The sequence below is a fragment of the Gorilla gorilla genome, chromosome 16, assembly GCF_029281585.2.
Source record: "Gorilla gorilla gorilla isolate KB3781 chromosome 16, NHGRI_mGorGor1-v2.1_pri, whole genome shotgun sequence".
NCBI lineage: Eukaryota > Metazoa > Chordata > Mammalia > Primates > Hominidae > Gorilla > Gorilla gorilla.
In genome coordinates, this window is record NC_073240.2 from 58,212,269 (window position 1) to 58,230,288 (window position 18,020).

General features: G+C 43.0%; 1 protein-coding gene across 5 annotated transcripts in view; it reads left to right on the plus strand.

Annotated features, from left to right (window-relative positions):
- CGNL1 (cingulin like 1) overlaps positions 1-18,020 on the plus strand; it is a 173,147-nt gene that overhangs the window by 68,041 nt on the left and 87,086 nt on the right. For all 5 annotated transcript variants that reach the window (XM_055364037.2, XM_031002321.3, XM_031002320.3 and 2 more), the window contains exons 5-8: positions 8,551-8,652; positions 9,191-9,339; positions 10,733-10,868; positions 17,295-17,507. In XM_055364037.2, the coding sequence (XP_055220012.1) occupies positions 8,551-8,652; positions 9,191-9,339; positions 10,733-10,868; positions 17,295-17,507 (600 nt within the window). The remainder of the gene's footprint in view (positions 1-8,550; positions 8,653-9,190; positions 9,340-10,732; positions 10,869-17,294; positions 17,508-18,020) is intronic.

Consider the following 18,020-nt stretch of genomic DNA (forward strand, 5'->3'; position numbering starts at 1 on the left):
CTAGAAGTAAAATTGCTGAGTTGTGAGTTAGGCGTATGTTTAACTCGTAAATTATACCTGTTTGTTCTTAGAGTGAGCGCAGTCTTTGGCCTTGATGTTGAGATTGTCCTTGTGGGTCACAGACTAGGGGTGAACAGCCTGAACTGGGTAAGTCAGGGTAGCCCTTCTAGGGACAGTGACACTAATGGTGCCCCAAGAGATCATAGAATTATTTGTGAGAAGAAGGGAAGCTGGGGTGTTCTAGGTTAAGTGAATAGCACAGACAAATATAAAGAGGCATGGGTTTGCCATGTTGAGAGGGAATTTAGTGTAGTGGGAACACAGAGCCAGGATGGGCTGAGGAAGAGCCTGGTAGCAAGGACCTTGGAAGTTGGAAGTTATGTAAGAAGTTTCCATTTCGGGCTGGGAAGGGGATGGGTTACCATTGTTGGATTTTAAACAGATGTGAATACCATTGTGTTTGTGAAAGTTTATTCCTTTTGTGGCTTTTGGAGAGAGGTAAGATTAGAGAAAGAGAGACCAATAAAAAGCTAATGCCTGTCTAGGTGTGGTTCCTCACACCTGTAACCCCGGCACTTTGGGAGGCTGTGGAGGGATGGTTTCTTGAGGCCAAGAGTTTGAGACCAGCCTGGGCAATGTAGTGAGACCCTGTCCCTAGAAAAATTAAAAAATTAGCCGGGCGAGGTGGCACATGCCTGTAGCCCCAGCTACTCAGGAAGCTGATGCAGAAGTCACTTGAGACCAGGAGGTGGAGGCTGCAGTGAGCTATGATTGTGCCACTGTAGTCCAGCCTGGGTGACAGAATGAGTCATTGTCTCTTAAAAACAACAACAAAAGAAGCTGCCAAATCAAGAGATGATGAGAAAATGAACCAAGACTTTTAGACTTCAGGTTCCTATTACAGCTCCATGACTGTTTAATTGCCACGTTTTCCTACTCCTCTTCCCTCCCTCTTAGGTTTGGAATCTGATTACTTGCTGGCAAAGGTTTTAGAGTTTTATCTTTGCGGTGTCACTTAAGTGATTAGGAGAGAATGTAAGAACCCTCTCCCTTAGGGACGGAGACCATACTGGAAAACAGCAAAGCAGGTAGAGATTTTGTATGGGAAAGAACAATGTATAATTTCCCTCATTGGGTTGGATTTCTGTTTCTAAAATGGATTGTTATTTTGCCTAAGAAAATTGGAAGTTGTGTGTTTGTGTTTCTAATCGTCTTCACAGGAGTAGGTAGGGAAGTACCTCATTCCAAGTTTATCACACACAACTTGCACCTGGATTCAGGGATGTGTGAGCCAAGATGCCGCCGTTTCTAGCTTTGATTCCTACTTTTATTTCTTCCCCTCAGCTATTTGTAGTTTTCTAACCACTTTACTGTAGGATTTTAGCCAAATCCTTTTGAGAGAATCATCATGTTATTTTCATGGAAGAAGAAGAAGAAAAAAAGATCCATTAATATTCATACTCAGATCAGAGAGATAATATTTCATAATAGACTCTCTTCAATCAGATCCCTCTTCATTATGGAAATGTAACATCTAAAAGGAGAAAGCCAATTTAGCTAACATACACTTATTTACTACTTGCATACAGGCTATGCAGAGAGGGATGGAATCTCACTTGCGGTGACTGAGCAATAATCTCTAGTGTAATGTAGATTACACTGTAACAAATATATGTATAAAGGGTCTTGGGAACACAGAGGCAGGGGCTTTGGGTATAACTTAGCAAACAGATAAGTCTTCAACAAATATCTGGTTTTATATTGTTTTACTGGGGTATAACTTATATAAAGTAAATTACACAAATTCCATCTATACAGTTCATTGAATTTTTTTTTTTAATTTTAATTTTTATTTTATTTTATTTTTTTTATTGATCATTCTTGGGTGTTTCTCGCAGAGGGGGATTTGGCAGGGTCATAGGACAGTAGTGGAGGGAAGGTCAGCAGACAAACAAGTGAACAAAGGTCTCTGGTTTTCCTAGGCAGAGTGTTTGTGTCCCTGGGTACTTGAGATTAGGGAGTGGTGATGACTCTTAAGGAGCATGCTGCCTTCAAGCATCTGTTTAACAAAGCACATTTTGCACCGCCCTTAATCCATTTAACCCTGAGTGGACACAGCACATGTTTCAGAGAGCACAGGGTTGGGGGTAAGGTGATAGATCAACAGGATCCCAAGGCAGAAGAATTTTTCTTAGTACAGAACAAAATGAAAAGTCTCCCATATCTACCTCTTTCTACACAGACACGGCAACCATCCGATTTCTCAATCTTTTCCCCACCTTGCCCCCTTTTCTATTCCACAAAACCGCCATTGTCATCATGGCCCGTTCTCAATGAGCTGTTGGGTACACCTCCCAGACGGGGTGGTGGCCGGGCAGAGGGGCTCCTCACTTCCCAGTGGGGGCGGCCGGGCAGAGGCGCCCCTCACCTCCCGGATGGGGACGCTGGCCGGGCGGGGGGCTGACCCCCCCACCTCCCTCCCGGATGGGGCGGCTGGCCTGGCGGGGGCTGACCCCCACCTCCCTCCCAGACGGGGTGGCTGCCGGGCGGAGACACTCCTCACTTCCCAGACGGGGTGGCAGCCGGGCGGAGGGGCTCCTCATTTCTCAGACGGGGCGGCTGCCAGGCGGAGGGTCTCCTCACTTCTCAGACCGGGCGGGCGGGCAGAGACGCTCTTCACCTCCCAGACGGGGTCGCGGCCGGGCATAGGCGCTCCCCACATCTCAGACGATGGGCAGCGGGGCAGAGGCGCTCCCTACATCTCAGACAATGGGCGGCCGGGCAGAGACTCCTCACTTCCTAGATGGGATGGCGGCCGGGAAGAGGCACTCCTCACTTCCCAGGTGGGATGGCGGCCAGGCAGAGACGCTCCTCACTTCCCAGACGGGGTGGCAGCCGGGCAGAGGCTGCAATGTTGCACTTTGAGGGGCCAAGGCAGGCGGCTGGGAGGTGGAGGTTGTAGCCAGCCGAGATCACGCCACTGCACTCCAGCCTGGGCGCCATTGAGCCCTGAGTTAACGAGACTCCGTCTGCAATCCCGGCACCTTGGGAGGCCCAGGCTGGCGGATCACTCGCGGTTAGGAGCTGGAGACCATCCCGGCCAACACAGCGAAACCCCGTCTCCACCAAAAAAATTCGAAAACCAGTCAGGCGTGGCGGCGCGCGCCTGCAATCGCAGGCACTCCGCAGGCTGAGGCAGGAGAATCAGGCAGGGAGGTTGCAGTGAGCCGAGATGGCAGCAGCACAGTCCAGCTTTGGCTCGGCATGAGAGGGAGACCGTGGAAAGGGGAGAGGGAGAGGGAGCCTGTGGAAAGGGGAGAGGGGAGGGAGAGGGAGAGCAGATGAAAGTTTTCATTGAATTTTTAACATAGGTTTGCTTCCATGCAAATACCATCTAGATCAAGATATAGAACACTCCCATCACCCAGGTTTCCTGGGTTTCCTGTGTTCCTTCCCCATAAATTGTACCCCTTCCTTCTGGGGGTGATCATATCGTGACTTCTATCGCCTAGAGTAGTTTTGCCTTTCTTGAATTTTACATAAATAAAATTTTACAATATGTATTATAATAAGTACTCTCGTGTGTCCGGCTTCATTTCCTCAACATTATATCAGCAAGATTCATTAATGTTGCATATGCTGGTAGCTATTTTGTATTGAAATGTAGTTTTCTGTTGTAATCAGTCAACATAGTGTATACTCTTAGTGGTCATTTCTGGTATTTAGCTGCTAGATATAATGCCAAACTGAACATTACTTTTTTTTTTTTTGTAAACACACTCATTTCTCTTGAGAATATATCTAAGAGTATAATTTGTGGGTTGTAAATTAGGTGTACTTTTAAATGTTCCCAAATGATTTTACACAGTGATTGAAACAATTTACACTCCTGGTAGTGCAGCATGCCAGTTCCAGTGGCTATATCCTCTGTAATACTTAGACTCTTTTCCATTACTTTGGTCTACTTGTCTCTCCTTGCACTACTATTGTACAGTTTAAATACTGCAACTTTAGTAAGCCTTCAGATCTGGTAGCTTTATTCTTCTCCGAGATTATCTTAGCTATTCTAGGTCTTCTGCCTTTCCATATAAACTTTTATCAGCTTGTCAGCTTCTACCAAGAAAAGCCTCTAGGAATTTTGACTGGGATTATACCAAATGCATAGATAAATTTGGTGGAACTGACGTCTTAATGTTATTGGTGTTCTTATTTGTGAACATGAACTTTGTCCTCACTTATTTATGTCTTAGCATCTCTCAGCAGCGTTCTGTCATTTTTGTTAGAGAGGTCTCGCACATCTTTCATTTAGATGTAGTCCCTTTCCAGTGCTGTTCATTCCTTTCTGTACTTCTGTGTTTCCATCTCGGACTGGTTTCCTTCAGCCTGGAGAACTATTTTTTTAATATCCTGTAGTACTTTTCGTGGGCATTGTTTGAGAATAGCTGTCATTCACTCTCAGTTTTGAGGAACTCTAGTGTGGCAAGTATTGTTTTGCTTCATGAATTTAAAGACGTTATTCGTCTTTTGACCTCATTTGGCTCCATTGGAAAGCCAGCCATCATTCTTAGTGCTATTCTCTTGAAAGTGGTGTGTCTTTTCCCTCTGGGTGCTTTTAATATTTTATCTTTATTGTCAATTGTTAGATTTTGACTATGATGTGCCTAAGAGTGGTTTTTCTTTTATTTATTTTTCTTGGGGTTCAATGAGCTCTCGACTTGATAGGTTCATCACATTTGAAAAATTCTTGGCTGTTATTTATTTGAATATTGCTTCTTTCACATTCGGTCTCTCCCAGCTCTTCTCAGACTCCAATTACATGTATCTTAGAAATTTTGATGGTGTTCCTCATATCTCTTGTGCTGTTCTCTCTCTTTTCGTGTGTGTGTTTGTGTGTGTGTATGTATGTTGTATGTTTGGGGCATCAGATATTCTGGATATTTTCTATTGACCTTTCAAATTCATTAGTCTTGTTTTCTGGCTATGTCAATCTTACTTTTTCTTTTAAGATGTCTTTAAAAGAATGTTTTTCTTCATCCTTCATTTAAAGGATGGTTCTTTTAAGAACTTTTCTTTGGCCAGGTGCAGTGGTTCACGCCTGTAATCCTGGGAGTTTGGGAGGCTGAGGTGGGAGGATTGTTTGAGGCCAGGAGTTTGAGACCAGCCTGGGCAACATAGTGAGATCCCATCTCTACAAAAACCATATTTAAAAATTGCCAGGCATGGTGGCTCATGCTTGTAGTCATAACTGCTCAGGAGGCTGAGGTAGGAGGATCACTTGAGCTTAGAAGTTTGAGATTACAGTGAGCTGTGATCCAATGAGTTCTTAACTTTCAGATATTGTGTACTGCTGTTTTAGAATGTCTACTTGGTTATATTTTTATAGAATCTATCTCTGGAACTTGATTTAAAAAAAAAGGGCCAGGCACGGTGGTTCATGCCTGTAATCCCAGAACTTTGGGAGGCCAAGGTGGGTGGATCACCTGAGATCAGGAGTTCCAGACCATCCTGGCCCACATGGTGAAACCCTGTCTCTAATAAAAATACAAAATTAGCCAGGTGTGATGGTGCGCACCTGTAACCCCAGCTATTTGGGAGGCTGAGGCAGGAGAATTGTTTGAACCCAGAAGATAGAGGTTGCAGTGAGCCAAGATCTGGCCAATGCACTCCAGCCTGGTTGACAGAGCAAGACTCTGTCTCAAAAGAAAAAAAAACAAAAACCATTTGTCCATAATTGTTTCTATTTTAAAAATATTAGTTATAGTTAATTTGGAGTCCTTATCTGTTAACTTTAACGTCTGGGTCATCTCTATGTCTGTTGTGTATTTTATTTAGTTATTGGTTAGTTCTTCCTACTTCTTTGCATGTCTAAGGATTTTTTTTTTAATTGTATGCTAGACCGAGTGGGTGATGAGTTATAGATGTTCCGGAATGTGTTATCTCCCCCTGAAGAATGTTAAATTTTGTTTTGACAGACAGTTAAATTACTTACAGATTACCTTGATTCTGTATGGTTGGTTGTTCTAGGCATTATTAGGGAGTGTCTATTTAAGTTTTTGCCCTTACTCCTAAGACATGACCCATGTTCCTTTCTTGGATTTCAAATGAATGCCAGAATGTCCACCAAGGTTTCTCTATTTTGGTTGAGTTGGAACCCTAGTGTCTCCCTAGCATTGGGCAACCTGTGAAGTTTCTGTTGGGTTCTTTGCCTCCTAATAGCTCTTCTCTGCAGTCCTCTTGAACTCTTGCTCTGCTCATATACGGCTTAGGATATCATCCAAGAATCCAGGGAGTATTTATTGTAGGTTCTTGGAACTTCTTCTGTGGACCTCTCTCCTCTCTCGTACCCTGACCTTGAAATCCCTGTTGCTTACCATCTCTAAACTCTAATGTCTGTTTGTTTCATCAGTGAGTTGCCACTCTCTGGACACTTTTCTCACTTAAATTAACAAACCTTATTTTTCAGAATAGTTTTAGGTTCTCAGCAAAATTGAGTGGAAAGTGCAGACAGTTCCCGTTTACTGTCCTGTCCCCACATACGCCCTCCACCACTGTTAGCATCCTACAGCATGGAGCGCACCTCTCACAATCAGGGGACCTACACTGGCACATCATTATCACTCAAAGACGTCCATAGTTTACGTTAGTGTTCACTCCTGGTGTTGCACATTCTACAGGCTTCTAACAAATGAACAATGACATGTATCTATCATTTAGTATCATATAGAATAGTTTCACTGCCCTAAAAATCCTGTGTGTTCTGCCTGTTTGTTCCTTTCTCTCCCCTAACCTCTGGCAACCCGTAATCTTTTTATGGTTTCCATGGTTTTATTTTTTCTGGAGTGTTCTATAGTTGGAATCACACAGTATATCACCTTTTCAGTTTGGCTCATTTCCCTTAGTAGTGTGCATTTTTTCCCATGCGTTTTGATGGATTGGTAGTTCATTTCATTTTAGTATTGAGTATTAATATTCCATTGTCTGATATACCACAATTTATACATTCACCTTTTAAGGGCGTCTTGATTGCTTCCAAGTTTTGTTAGTTATGAATAAGGCTGCTATAAACGTTCGGGTACAGGTTTTTGTGTGGACAAGAGACTTCAACTAATTTGGGTAAACACCCAGAGGGCAGCTGCTGGGTTGTATGGTAAGAGCATGTTTAGTTTTGTAGGAAACAACCATACCATTTTCTAAATTATCTGTATCATGTTGCATTCCCACAAGCAAAGAATGAGTTTCTGTTACTCCACATCCTTGCCACCATTTGGTGTTGCCAGTGTTTTGAATTTTGGCCATCCTAATTCGTATATATTGGTATCTCGTTGGTTTGTCTGTTTGTTTTTTGAGATGGAGTCTTCCCCTGTCACCCAGTCTGGAGTGCAGTAGCATGATCTTGGCTCACTGCAACCTCCACTTCGTGGGTTCAAGCGATTCTTCTGCCTCAGCCTCCTGAGTAGCTGGGACTACAGACGTGTGCCACCACGCCCGGCTAATTTTTGTATTTTTAGCAGAGATGGGGTTTCACCACGTTGGCCAGGCTGGTCTCAAACTCCTGACCTCAGGTGATCCTTCTGCCTCAGCCTCCCAAAGTGCTGGGATTACTGCATGAGCCGCCCCACCCGGCCTCATTGTTGTTTTAATTTGCAATTTCCTAATGACATTGTCTGTGCTTATAAAATTTTACTGTGCTGTGGTTTGGAAATGGAGTCATGGAGAACCCAGGGTGAATGTGGGGCTACCTCCTGTCTTTTCCTTTGTAAGGATCATAACTCTGTGTTGCTTGCTTTTCAGTGCCTGTCAACAATTGTTTTATATATTTTTGTCTAGCTTTCATAGTTTTTGCTGGGAGGGTAAATCTGATATTTGCTACTCTATCATGGCAAAACCAGAATTCTAACAATCATTTACTGTGATTTGATTAAATTTATGAGATACATTGGGTTCTGTAGATACAGAGGTGCATAAAACCTAGTCCCTGCCCCATAAAAGTTCATAATCTCCTGATGTAGTAATTCTCAAACCACTCTTAAGAAACACTAAAGCTAAACTATATTCTGCCATTAAAATAGAAAAAAATGAATGTCTTTACTTACAAAAAGATTTTGTTGCTGATTTTTTGCTAACCATTGATTTCCATGCTCTGGAATATAGAATTTATTATGGAGAGGCTTTTTAAGTTTTATTATCCTAAATTTAATGCATTGCTATTTTATAATATTCTAGAGAATACATTACGGACTTCTAACAAATATGCCATGTGTGCAAGTTTTAGTCATATTGGACTAGTGTTGATATACCTGATGAAACAATACCTGTGATTGGTAAATGCTGTAGAATAAAGTTCACTGGAGTCCCAAGGTGGGCAGTAACATTAACTCTGCCCACCAAGTCAGGGAAGGTTCCCTGAAGGGGTTGATGTTTGAATTGGGTCTTAAAATGTTTAGCGTTATGCCTCATCTGTTACTGCACTGATTATATTTGGAGGGGGAAGATAATTAAAATAAAGCACCCTGAACATTTAAATTAGTATATCTTTGCAATTAATTATAGGCTTGTAATTCCACATCTGAAGTCAAAGATCTATTGGAACAGAAAAGCAAGTTGACCATAGAAGTGGCTGAACTTCAGAGACAGCTTCAACTGGAAGTCAAGGTATCTGGTTTTTCCTTTATGTTATTTTTTCCATTTCTGTCTTGGTTGATAAAGAATATTTTACATGCATTGGGATAACCAGAGTGAAAGCCAATTTTTTTTCCCCCAAAAGAAACATTCCTCTAATCACTGAGTAAATTCCTGTGTATTTGGCTGCTGCTGTCCAAAGAATTTTTTTTTTAATGTAACCAAAGCCTATAGAGACTGTTTGCTTAGACAGAGTAAAAGAAACCCTGTTGGATTTAGGCAGGCCAATGGGAAACTAAATGTATGTAAAACATCTGAACTAAATCATAGAAATAGCAGAATGAGGTTTGGCTGTGTTTGTGTTTTCTTTTACAAGTATAATAGTTCATTAAATATAAATATTTGATGTTCTTTCTAGTTAAGAACTCCTGTGCCTTAATTATATAGTTTGATTAAGTTGTTTAATAATGTAAGTGCAAAGATATGGAGTCTGCTTGTTGAGAAGTAGGCTTCTGTGGGGTTACGTTAATGTACAGTGGAGGTACTTTAAAATCACACTGATTCCTGTTAGAATCAACAGAACATTAAAGAAGAGAGAGAGAGGATGAGAGCAAATCTAGAAGAGCTCCGAAGCCAACACAACGAAAAGGTGGAGGAGAACTCCACATTGCAGCAACGACTGGAAGAAAGTGAAGGGGAGCTCCGGAAGAATCTGGAGGAGTAAGTTCTGGGCTGAGAGCCTGTTGCCCTTCCCAGGTTCTCTATGACATGTAGCTAGAAACTTTCTGTCCATTTAATACTACCCAGCCTTCCAAGTATTTATAAAGGCAGCTGACTTTTCCTTTTCTTCCTCTTATCTTTGTAAAATTATGAAGCTGGCGACACATGTAGACTGATAAACAAAAAGGTTAGTAATTCTTAACATTCTTTGTGCACCTTGAAGTATGCGTTACAAAGTTTCAGTCCTTAAAGTGGACCTCCTAGCAGGTAAGTGGGAAGCAGGGAGCACTGAGCGCTGATACTGAAAGACAGAGTTCAAGGAGCCTGGGCCCAGCTTCTAAAAAGCATGTGTTACGTGGCCCCCGTGAGCTCTCAGCCTGTGTATTTTATCCTTGATGGTGCTGGTGTTTGTGATGGGTGCTTATACCTCCTCTGAGTCTACAGAGAAGGAAAGTTAGGTCCAAGATGCCCCTGCCATTGTGTTGTATTAAAAGCTGTGGCAAAGGAATCGAAAACCAAGGTCTGAGAATACACAGTGCTATGACGTTCTGTGGAGACGACAGAAGCCTTAAGTGGAAAGTCAAGTAGGAATGAAATCTAGGGGGATGTTCAAGAAAAAGAGGACATTATATAATAAAAGCATTTGATTGTCCTTGCAGTTTTGATGGTGGTGTTTTGCATTTAAAACAATCATAGAGGCTAATTGCAGAAAAGAGTTTAGTAAGAAAAAAATCAGAAAATATAGGGTATAGTAAAAGTTTTACAAAATAAAAAGGTATAGTAGTTGTGAGTTTGGTTCAGGACAGAGTTTTGTAAACTTTTTTTTCATCAGGTGGTGATTATTTTAGGGTTTGTGGGTCATATAGTCTGTTGCACATACTCAGCTCTGCCATTGTATCGTGAAATGAAATGGCTGCTCATAAATGAATGAGCATGACCATGTTCTAGTAAAACTTTACACTAACAGGCAGTGGGCTGAACTGGCCCACAGACCATAATTTGCCAGCTCTCCGGGTCTAGAACACTGGGATAGTAGACAGTGGAAGGATGGGGTGGCTTTAGTGGGAAATTTTTCTTTTTCATTTCTTTATCTTCTGCATCCAAATTCTAGTACCCTACCATCTCCTTCTGGGGAGAAAATGTCTCTGTATAACCATACCCACTTTGTTGGTTTGAGTTCTCATTTATCCTCTTGTAAGCAATTAGACCATAGCCTAAGTTCTTCTCAGCCACCTTTTCAGGTTGGTGATCCCTTGCTCAGTGCAGAACAGAGAATGGGGAGGCTCCTTGGGGCTTTAGAGACTTGTGTATCCCTCTGAAGATCAGAAATAAGACTGGATGGAAATAAGCAGAGCCCAGAAGAGCCTGTCTAATGGGCTTCCTTCCCTGCCAGGCTATTCCAGGTGAAGATGGAACGGGAGCAGCATCAGACTGAGATCAGGGATCTCCAGGACCAGCTCTCAGAAATGCACGATGAACTGGACAGTGCAAAGCGATCGGAGGACAGGGAGAAGGGAGCTCTGATTGAGGTAAGCAGGGCTGTGGGGTCAGGTGATAAGACAGGCCCCACCTGCCTGGAAAGATGGAGTGGCTGGGGTTTGTGGACTGCGAGCCACTTTCTGATGTGCACACCTGCTCCACCTGTGCTCTTATGATCTGTGAGTTGGTGGATGCACTTCATTCTCTCCTCTCAGCTTGGCATTTGCTAATTATTATGGGTTTTTATTATGTATTCTCTCTTCTGTAGATTATTATCTTGTTGAGGTATTAGATACACATGTATGAAATTATTAGAAAGCAAGAATGTTGGTTTTGAATATCTACATTTTTGGGAGAGGGAATAAGTATAATTGAGGGTCAGAAAAAGACAGGACTTTCATCTCTGCACCCATTTAGGTGTTTGATGTTTGCTGTAACATTATCATCACCTGTATTCTAGCATAGTTTTGGAACCTGCTTCTTTATAAGTGTGGTTTGTAGGAATAGCCCAACAAAGAGATGATAAACAATTTAGAACAAAGCCAAAAAAATTAAAAGTCAAAACATAAAGGTACTTTGTTAATATTTAATTTTCTACTTCCTCCCTCTTTGGGCTTAGGTGTTTTCTCTCTCCCTTACTTGGGGCTAGAAGTTTCTGGCTCTGAAGTCCCTGGAACACTCTTTAAGTCTCAGTTGTCTACTGTTCTGTCACTCCTTTCCTCCTCCAGTTTTGAAATAATTCCCCAGGAGAGATTTTAGGTCCTACTTTTTAGAACTTAGCCTTTCTTCACCCGATGACCTGGCAGGAGCTCAGAGATGAGTGACTCTGGTCACCCAGCCCAGGAGTTCTCATGAATCCATTTTTCACATAGGCAGAGGAGGGTGATTGCCTCTTCTCCACATATGACCATCTCTCTGTCCCTATTCAGACCTTTTCTCCTGAGAAGCCCTCAGCATTGTTCCTTACCAACTGGGATTCCTCTTTTTATCAAATGATTCCTTAAAAACCACCACATTCTTGGTATAATACTGCTTCTCGTGGTGCTGTTTTCTCTCAGGGCTCAGAGTTACAAAGACAAGAAGATATATGTATTTATCACTGAAATAATATTAAAACAACATAAAATGAAAATTGAAAAAAGGGGGAGGGGGGGACGTACACATACTTTCCTAATACCTAAGCAGCCATTTTTATTTCTATAATCTCTGTTTGCCTCCCTATCTATTGATAGGTTTCATCTACCCATGTATATATAATATAAGGACAATCATAATGTCCCTACATAAATAAATGTCCCTAAATAAATAAAACAGTTTAAAAAAAAAGAAGGGAGAAATAGTAGAAAATACTTTGTTAGAGTAAACCATAAAATTGACCAACAAAGGGTTGACTTTGTTATTCTTAGTTAAATAGATGATTCTGAAATTTTTTTTTTTCAGCTCAAGTTATAAAAATGATTATAGAACAGGTTTCCACCACTTCTCTGTCAGGAATGCATTACCTTCCATTCCAAGGGTGACAGGTCAACATGAGACAGCTTGCTAAGTGCCACGATGGTGCGGTTTTCTAATTATCATATGTCTGCTTTGATGGGAGCCTGCATTGCTGAGAGATGGGCCTCACTCCAGCAGAGTCTTGTGGTGTTTTATCCCTGGCATTTGCCAAGATACAGATACTTCAGTCTCATTAAAATAGTCTGGTTATAAAATTGTATTGGTCTGAGGAGAGATTGTGTTCAGAAATTATGTCTCTAAAACGTCTTTTGTAATGATATTATTGAACATTCTACACATTTTTATAAAAAAGGCAGCCAAAAATATCATGATTCTCACCAGCCGTGTGATGCTTCCTCGGCCATCCTTCTGGAACAAAAAAATGACAGAATTCTTTGTCAGCTACCGTTGCTATAAAACCTTTTATTTATGCTTTCAGTGAGCATGGGCCAGAGATAGGGACCCTGTGGAACTTCTGGGAAGCACTTATGCAAAAGAGGGTCTAGACTGGTGTCTTCCTCATTTTGATGTGGCACACTCATGCACAGGTGGTGTGTGAAGTAGAGCTTTTTGTGAGCAAATACATTGCCGTTCTCGACATCCTGGTGCCTGTTTCTCAGTGCACATGGTCGTGGGGTGGCTGCTTGCTGCTGCTGCAGAACAGCTGGTCTCATAGTATGTTCCGTTTTCTCTCAGACCTCCCTCTACCTGTCTCTTCAGGCTCTGGTTGTTTTTCTTTGCTTTAGTTTAAGAAGGTGGACCTCCTTAAAGGGCCTTCCAGCCAAACACAGTGCTCTGTTTTGTTGGCATCTGTACTAGGCTGTTTTCATGCTGCTGATAAAGACATACCTGAGACTGGGCAACTTACACAAGAAAGGGATTTAATGGACTCACAGTTCCCTGTGGCCAGGGAGGCCTCATAATCGTGGCAGAGGGTGAAAGGCACCCCTCACATGGTGGCAAACAAGAGGCGTGAGAGCCAAGTGACAGGGGTTTCCCCTTTTAAAATCATCAGATCTCCTGAGACTTACTCACTACCACAAGAACAGTATGGGAGAAGCCACCCCCATGGTTCCATTATCTCCCACTGGGCTCCTCCCTCAGCATGAGGGAATTATGGGAGCTACATACAATTCAAGATGAGATTTGGGTGGGGATGCAGCCAAACCATAATAGCATCTAATGGATGAACTCCAGTGTGACTGCTTGCTTCTCAGCCTTCTTGAGTATGTGGTTTTGTGGTCAGGTCTGTACTGATCATAGTGAAGGGAAAGGGCATTAGGACCCATCTGGGTCCCATTCTTGACTCTACTGCTTATAAGGCTGTGTGGTCTTAGGCATGTTAGAATCTCAGAGCTTCGTTCGTTTATGAAGAATAGTAATCTTCATCTCCTTGAATATCCATCTCTCTGGATTGTTAGAAATGCTCAGCACAGTTCTTATGATGTATAAGGACCAGACACAGTCAACTTTTCTAGCTCTCGCCACTCCCAGACAGCCAGTTTTCTCTTGTTTTCTTTAACTGGAGTCCATAGAGAGGCAAGTTGACCTCTAATGGATGTATACTTATATTTTGAAGTTTATGTATTTTTCTCTCCCTTCTTTGATTGAAATAATTAAGCCCCGAGGTGATGGAGTGAAGTTTTTGAAACATCGTGTACCTTTTAGTCTCTACTCTGGAAAACTTCAAGTGCTACTAATTGATATGGCGAGGTGTAATCTGATTGGATTTGTGCTGCACAGTCCACTTAAGCAACAGATAACAGCATGTCGTTGCAGAATGGACCATAAAAACCTCAGTCTTGACATGCATTGGCGGCAGCACACAAAAGGCAACACAAAACATAGAGATATGCTGGAAAACATAAGTGTGGGGAGAGGAACTGTCTTATCATCCAAACAATTGAGAAACGTGTGAGAGTAAAAGCAGGAAACAGGGGTCAGAATCACAGGGCCTGCACTAAAGATGCTGGCAGGCGGTTCCAGGAAGCCCTGGGGGGTAGCTGGAAGCAACAGTAATTCAGGAGAGACTCTGATCTTCCTTAAGAAGGGGCTGGGCAGCGGCAGCAGGGCGTCCTCTTTGATAAATACGAGGACAGGGTATAATTTCATAAGATCTCTGTGTTTGGTGCTTTGAAAGAGCTAGAGCTGGCCTCGTTACCTGCATGGGTCTCTTGACATTTCATCTGAGCTTGTCAATGCCTGCTAGTTAGATTCTTGATGGGCAAAATCTTAGTCTGTGCAATGCAGCCCCACCCTGGGATTGTACAGGTTCCCCTGGTTCAATGGAGGTGCATGTCCTAGAGAAAATGAAAGAGATCTTGTTGTCGGTTATACTTAAATCAATAAAATGTTTCTACCCTCATCAGGGACAATTCTTGAATGGAAAGTAGCTTATCATCTCTGAAGCCTTGGGTCCCCAGGTGGCAACCATGCCTCTGATTCCCCAGGGGTTCCAAGAAAACAGGTCGTGTTCTTATGCAGAAGCCACAAGTGAAATAACTGACGAGTTTAGAATTCTGACATCTCCAGACACCTGCTGTACTGCACTTGTTTTTTTATATCTGAACAGATAAGTGCTCTCAATATTAATCTATGCATCAAAATATAATAAATCAGATCTGTATCCTTCTTTCAACAAGGATAAGTGGGGGAGTCAAATGCAGATGAGAAAAATGATTAAAATATATAGAATGTAAAATAAAAAGTGTTAAGTACTGTGAGAAGAGCAGCTAGAGTGAGATGGGTATTCAAGAGGGATATTCAAGGAAGACCTCTTGGAGGAGGTCTTACCGTATCTGGGTCTTCAAAGATTTTGTGAAAGGCAGGAAGAGATGGGCCTGAGAAGGGAGAAGGGCACTCCGGACTGAAGATGCTGCATGGATTGCCATAGAGGCTGTAGGTGAGAGCCTGGATGTGGGGAGCAGCTGAGTGGTTATCGTAAACCACCTGCACAGGAGGTGAGGAGGGCTTTACCCAGGGAGGCGACAGAAAGGATTGAAGATGTTGCAGAACTAACTTTTTGGTTATGAGGGACTAGGACGAGAGAAAGTCAAAGTCCTGCCAAGTTTCTGAGCTTGAGTGCTGAGGGGGCAGGTGGTGCTTTTCACAAGAACAAAGAACAAAGGAAGAAGGAAGGAAGGAGCATGATGAATTCTCTTGATATTGTAATCTTACTGAATCTGAGGTGCCGCAGGACATCCAGATGGGTTCATCTAGCAGGTCTTTGAATGTGTTAGTGCAGGTTTGAACTCAGAGAAGGGTAAGAGGTAAAAGGTTAGAAGTCATTTACATAGAATTAATAGTTGGAAAAACAAAAATGAGCTTGCTAAAAGAGAATAAAGAATTCAAAGTTGCAATCTTGGAGATCATCATAGATTTTGGGAAGAGGGAGTGAAAAGCCAGAAAAGATTATCAAAGAAGAAACAGCCTGAGGGAAGAAAACAGGAGTCTGTGTTATCTTGGCATTACAAGAAAGAAGGGCATCTTAGAGAGACAGGAAGGGAGGATGAAAGAGGGGTAAAGAAAATTGACAACTGGGAAAAGGCCATCGGATATGAGTAAAGGTCACAATGACCTTGGAGGGGACTGTCTTGGTAGAGCAGGGACAAAAATCATATAGCAAGAGATTAAGGAGTGAATGGGCAGTTGTGAAGTAGAGGCAGTGAACAGAAATTATGCTTTCAGACATTTTGGTGTTGAAGTTTGGCAGGTAGCCAAGATTCAAGAATATGGATAGGAAAAAAATGGCAGAACGAAAAGACAACTGTATTAGTCCATTCTCACACTGCTGTAAAGATACTACCTGAGACTGGGTAATTTATAAACAAAGGAGGTTTACTTGACTCACAGTTCCGCATGGCTGGGGAGGCCTCAGGAAACTTCACGGCAGAAGGGGAAGCAGGCACCTTCTTCACAAGGCAACAGGAGAGAGAGTGAATGAAGTGGGGAAAGCCCATTATAAAACCATCATATCTCATGAGAACTCACTATCACAAGAACAACATGGGGAAAACTATCCACATGATCCAATCATCTCCCACAGTGTCCCTCCCTTGACACGTGGGAATTATGGGAATTATAACTCAAGATGAGATTTGGGTGAGGACACAGAGCCAAACCATGTCAATAACTGATGGAGTGAAGACTGGGAGCAGGCTGGCAGGGGACAGTGCGTTCTCTGTGGAGGGACTCTCGGTGGAAGAAGGCCTGGAGTGCAGAGAGGGGTTGAGGTGGAGAGGGAGCCAAGATGCCCACATCTCTCTGGCTGAGGGAAGAGCAAAGGTGTCTGTGAGGGCGAGTCCTGAGCTGGAAAACTAAGAAGGTCTGGGACAAAGATGCTGGAGGGAAAGGAATGCCGAGCCTTTGGCAGGACACACTGGGCTCAGGTAATGTGATTTATAGTGGAGCCTGTTGCCCCAGCTTTGTGACCTTCCTCATTAATACTTGGCAGTTAAGAAGGGGAAAATGTGAATATTGTGCTCTGCTCAGATGGGCAAATGAGATAGAAGAAAAACAGGCAAAGTTGTCCTGAGTACGAGGAATGTGGATGAAGGGTTTGACCACACTCAGGGTCCCAGGGGATATGAAGCAAGGTAGGCAAGCTGGCGTGCCCCCGTGAAGCAACAGCACGCACAGGGCAAGAGCAAGGGCAACAGATCACTGCACAGAAGTGAAACGAGATGGAAGATACAGACGTGTTCCCCAAAGCAGTGAAATTTACATTAGTTTCCCCTTTCTCCCTCAAATTCAATCAAATCTCCAAGAAGCAGAGACAGAGGAATCCAAGGGAATGATGGCCTCTGAGAAATGCAGGGGGAGAGGAAGAAATGGTCTAAACAGGTGTGCGGGATGAGGAAGGAGAGAGTGGCAAGGCCAGGTGAGATGGCTGTGCACATGGGGACTGAACTGGAGGGGAGATACAGGGCCTCTCAACAAGATGTTTCATTGTCACCTTCTCCCTTCGTGTTTCCCCTCTCTAGGAGCTCTTACAGGCAAAACAGGATCTTCAAGATCTGCTGATTGCCAAAGAGGAGCAAGAAGACCTCTTGAGAAAGCGAGAGCGTGAACTCACCGCCCTGAAGGGAGCCCTGAAAGAAGAGGTTTCCAGCCATGATCAGGAGATGGACAAGCTGAAGGAGCAATATGATGCTGAGTTGCAGGCCCTGAGGGAGAGTGTGGAAGAAGCAACCAAGGTGAGGGATGGGGCAGGAGAATCTGGCTTGTGAACAGATGAAAGGGTAAGACCCTCTCTCCCACACCGCTGCAAATTCCCTTCATTCCTTTTAATTAGAGAGTGAATCTCAATTCATCAGATCATGGACACAGAGCTTATTAACAAAGAATAAGCTCAATGGTCCTGCTATTGACCTTTTAAAGTCTATAAACTGAAACGTTGGTAGGGACATTGGTTAAATCCTATTGCAGATGGGGAGATGAAGAAGCTGCATATGAACACTTGAGGTTCTGCAGCCCCTTGCAGAGTGGAGGGATGTACTCTCCCAGGCGTTCCTAACGGTCAGAGGCCGAGGGCATTGTGTGACCATGTTAATGGGCAGAAGTGCAGATGGGACCCAGATTCCTGGAATCCTTCATCCCCCACCCTAGTCTGTTCCTTTTGATTTTGTGTAGCCTTTTGTTGGACAATTCAGGTTCTTTTCTCAGCACAGTTACAAGAGGGTTAATTGGCTGAATTGCCCAAACCCTTC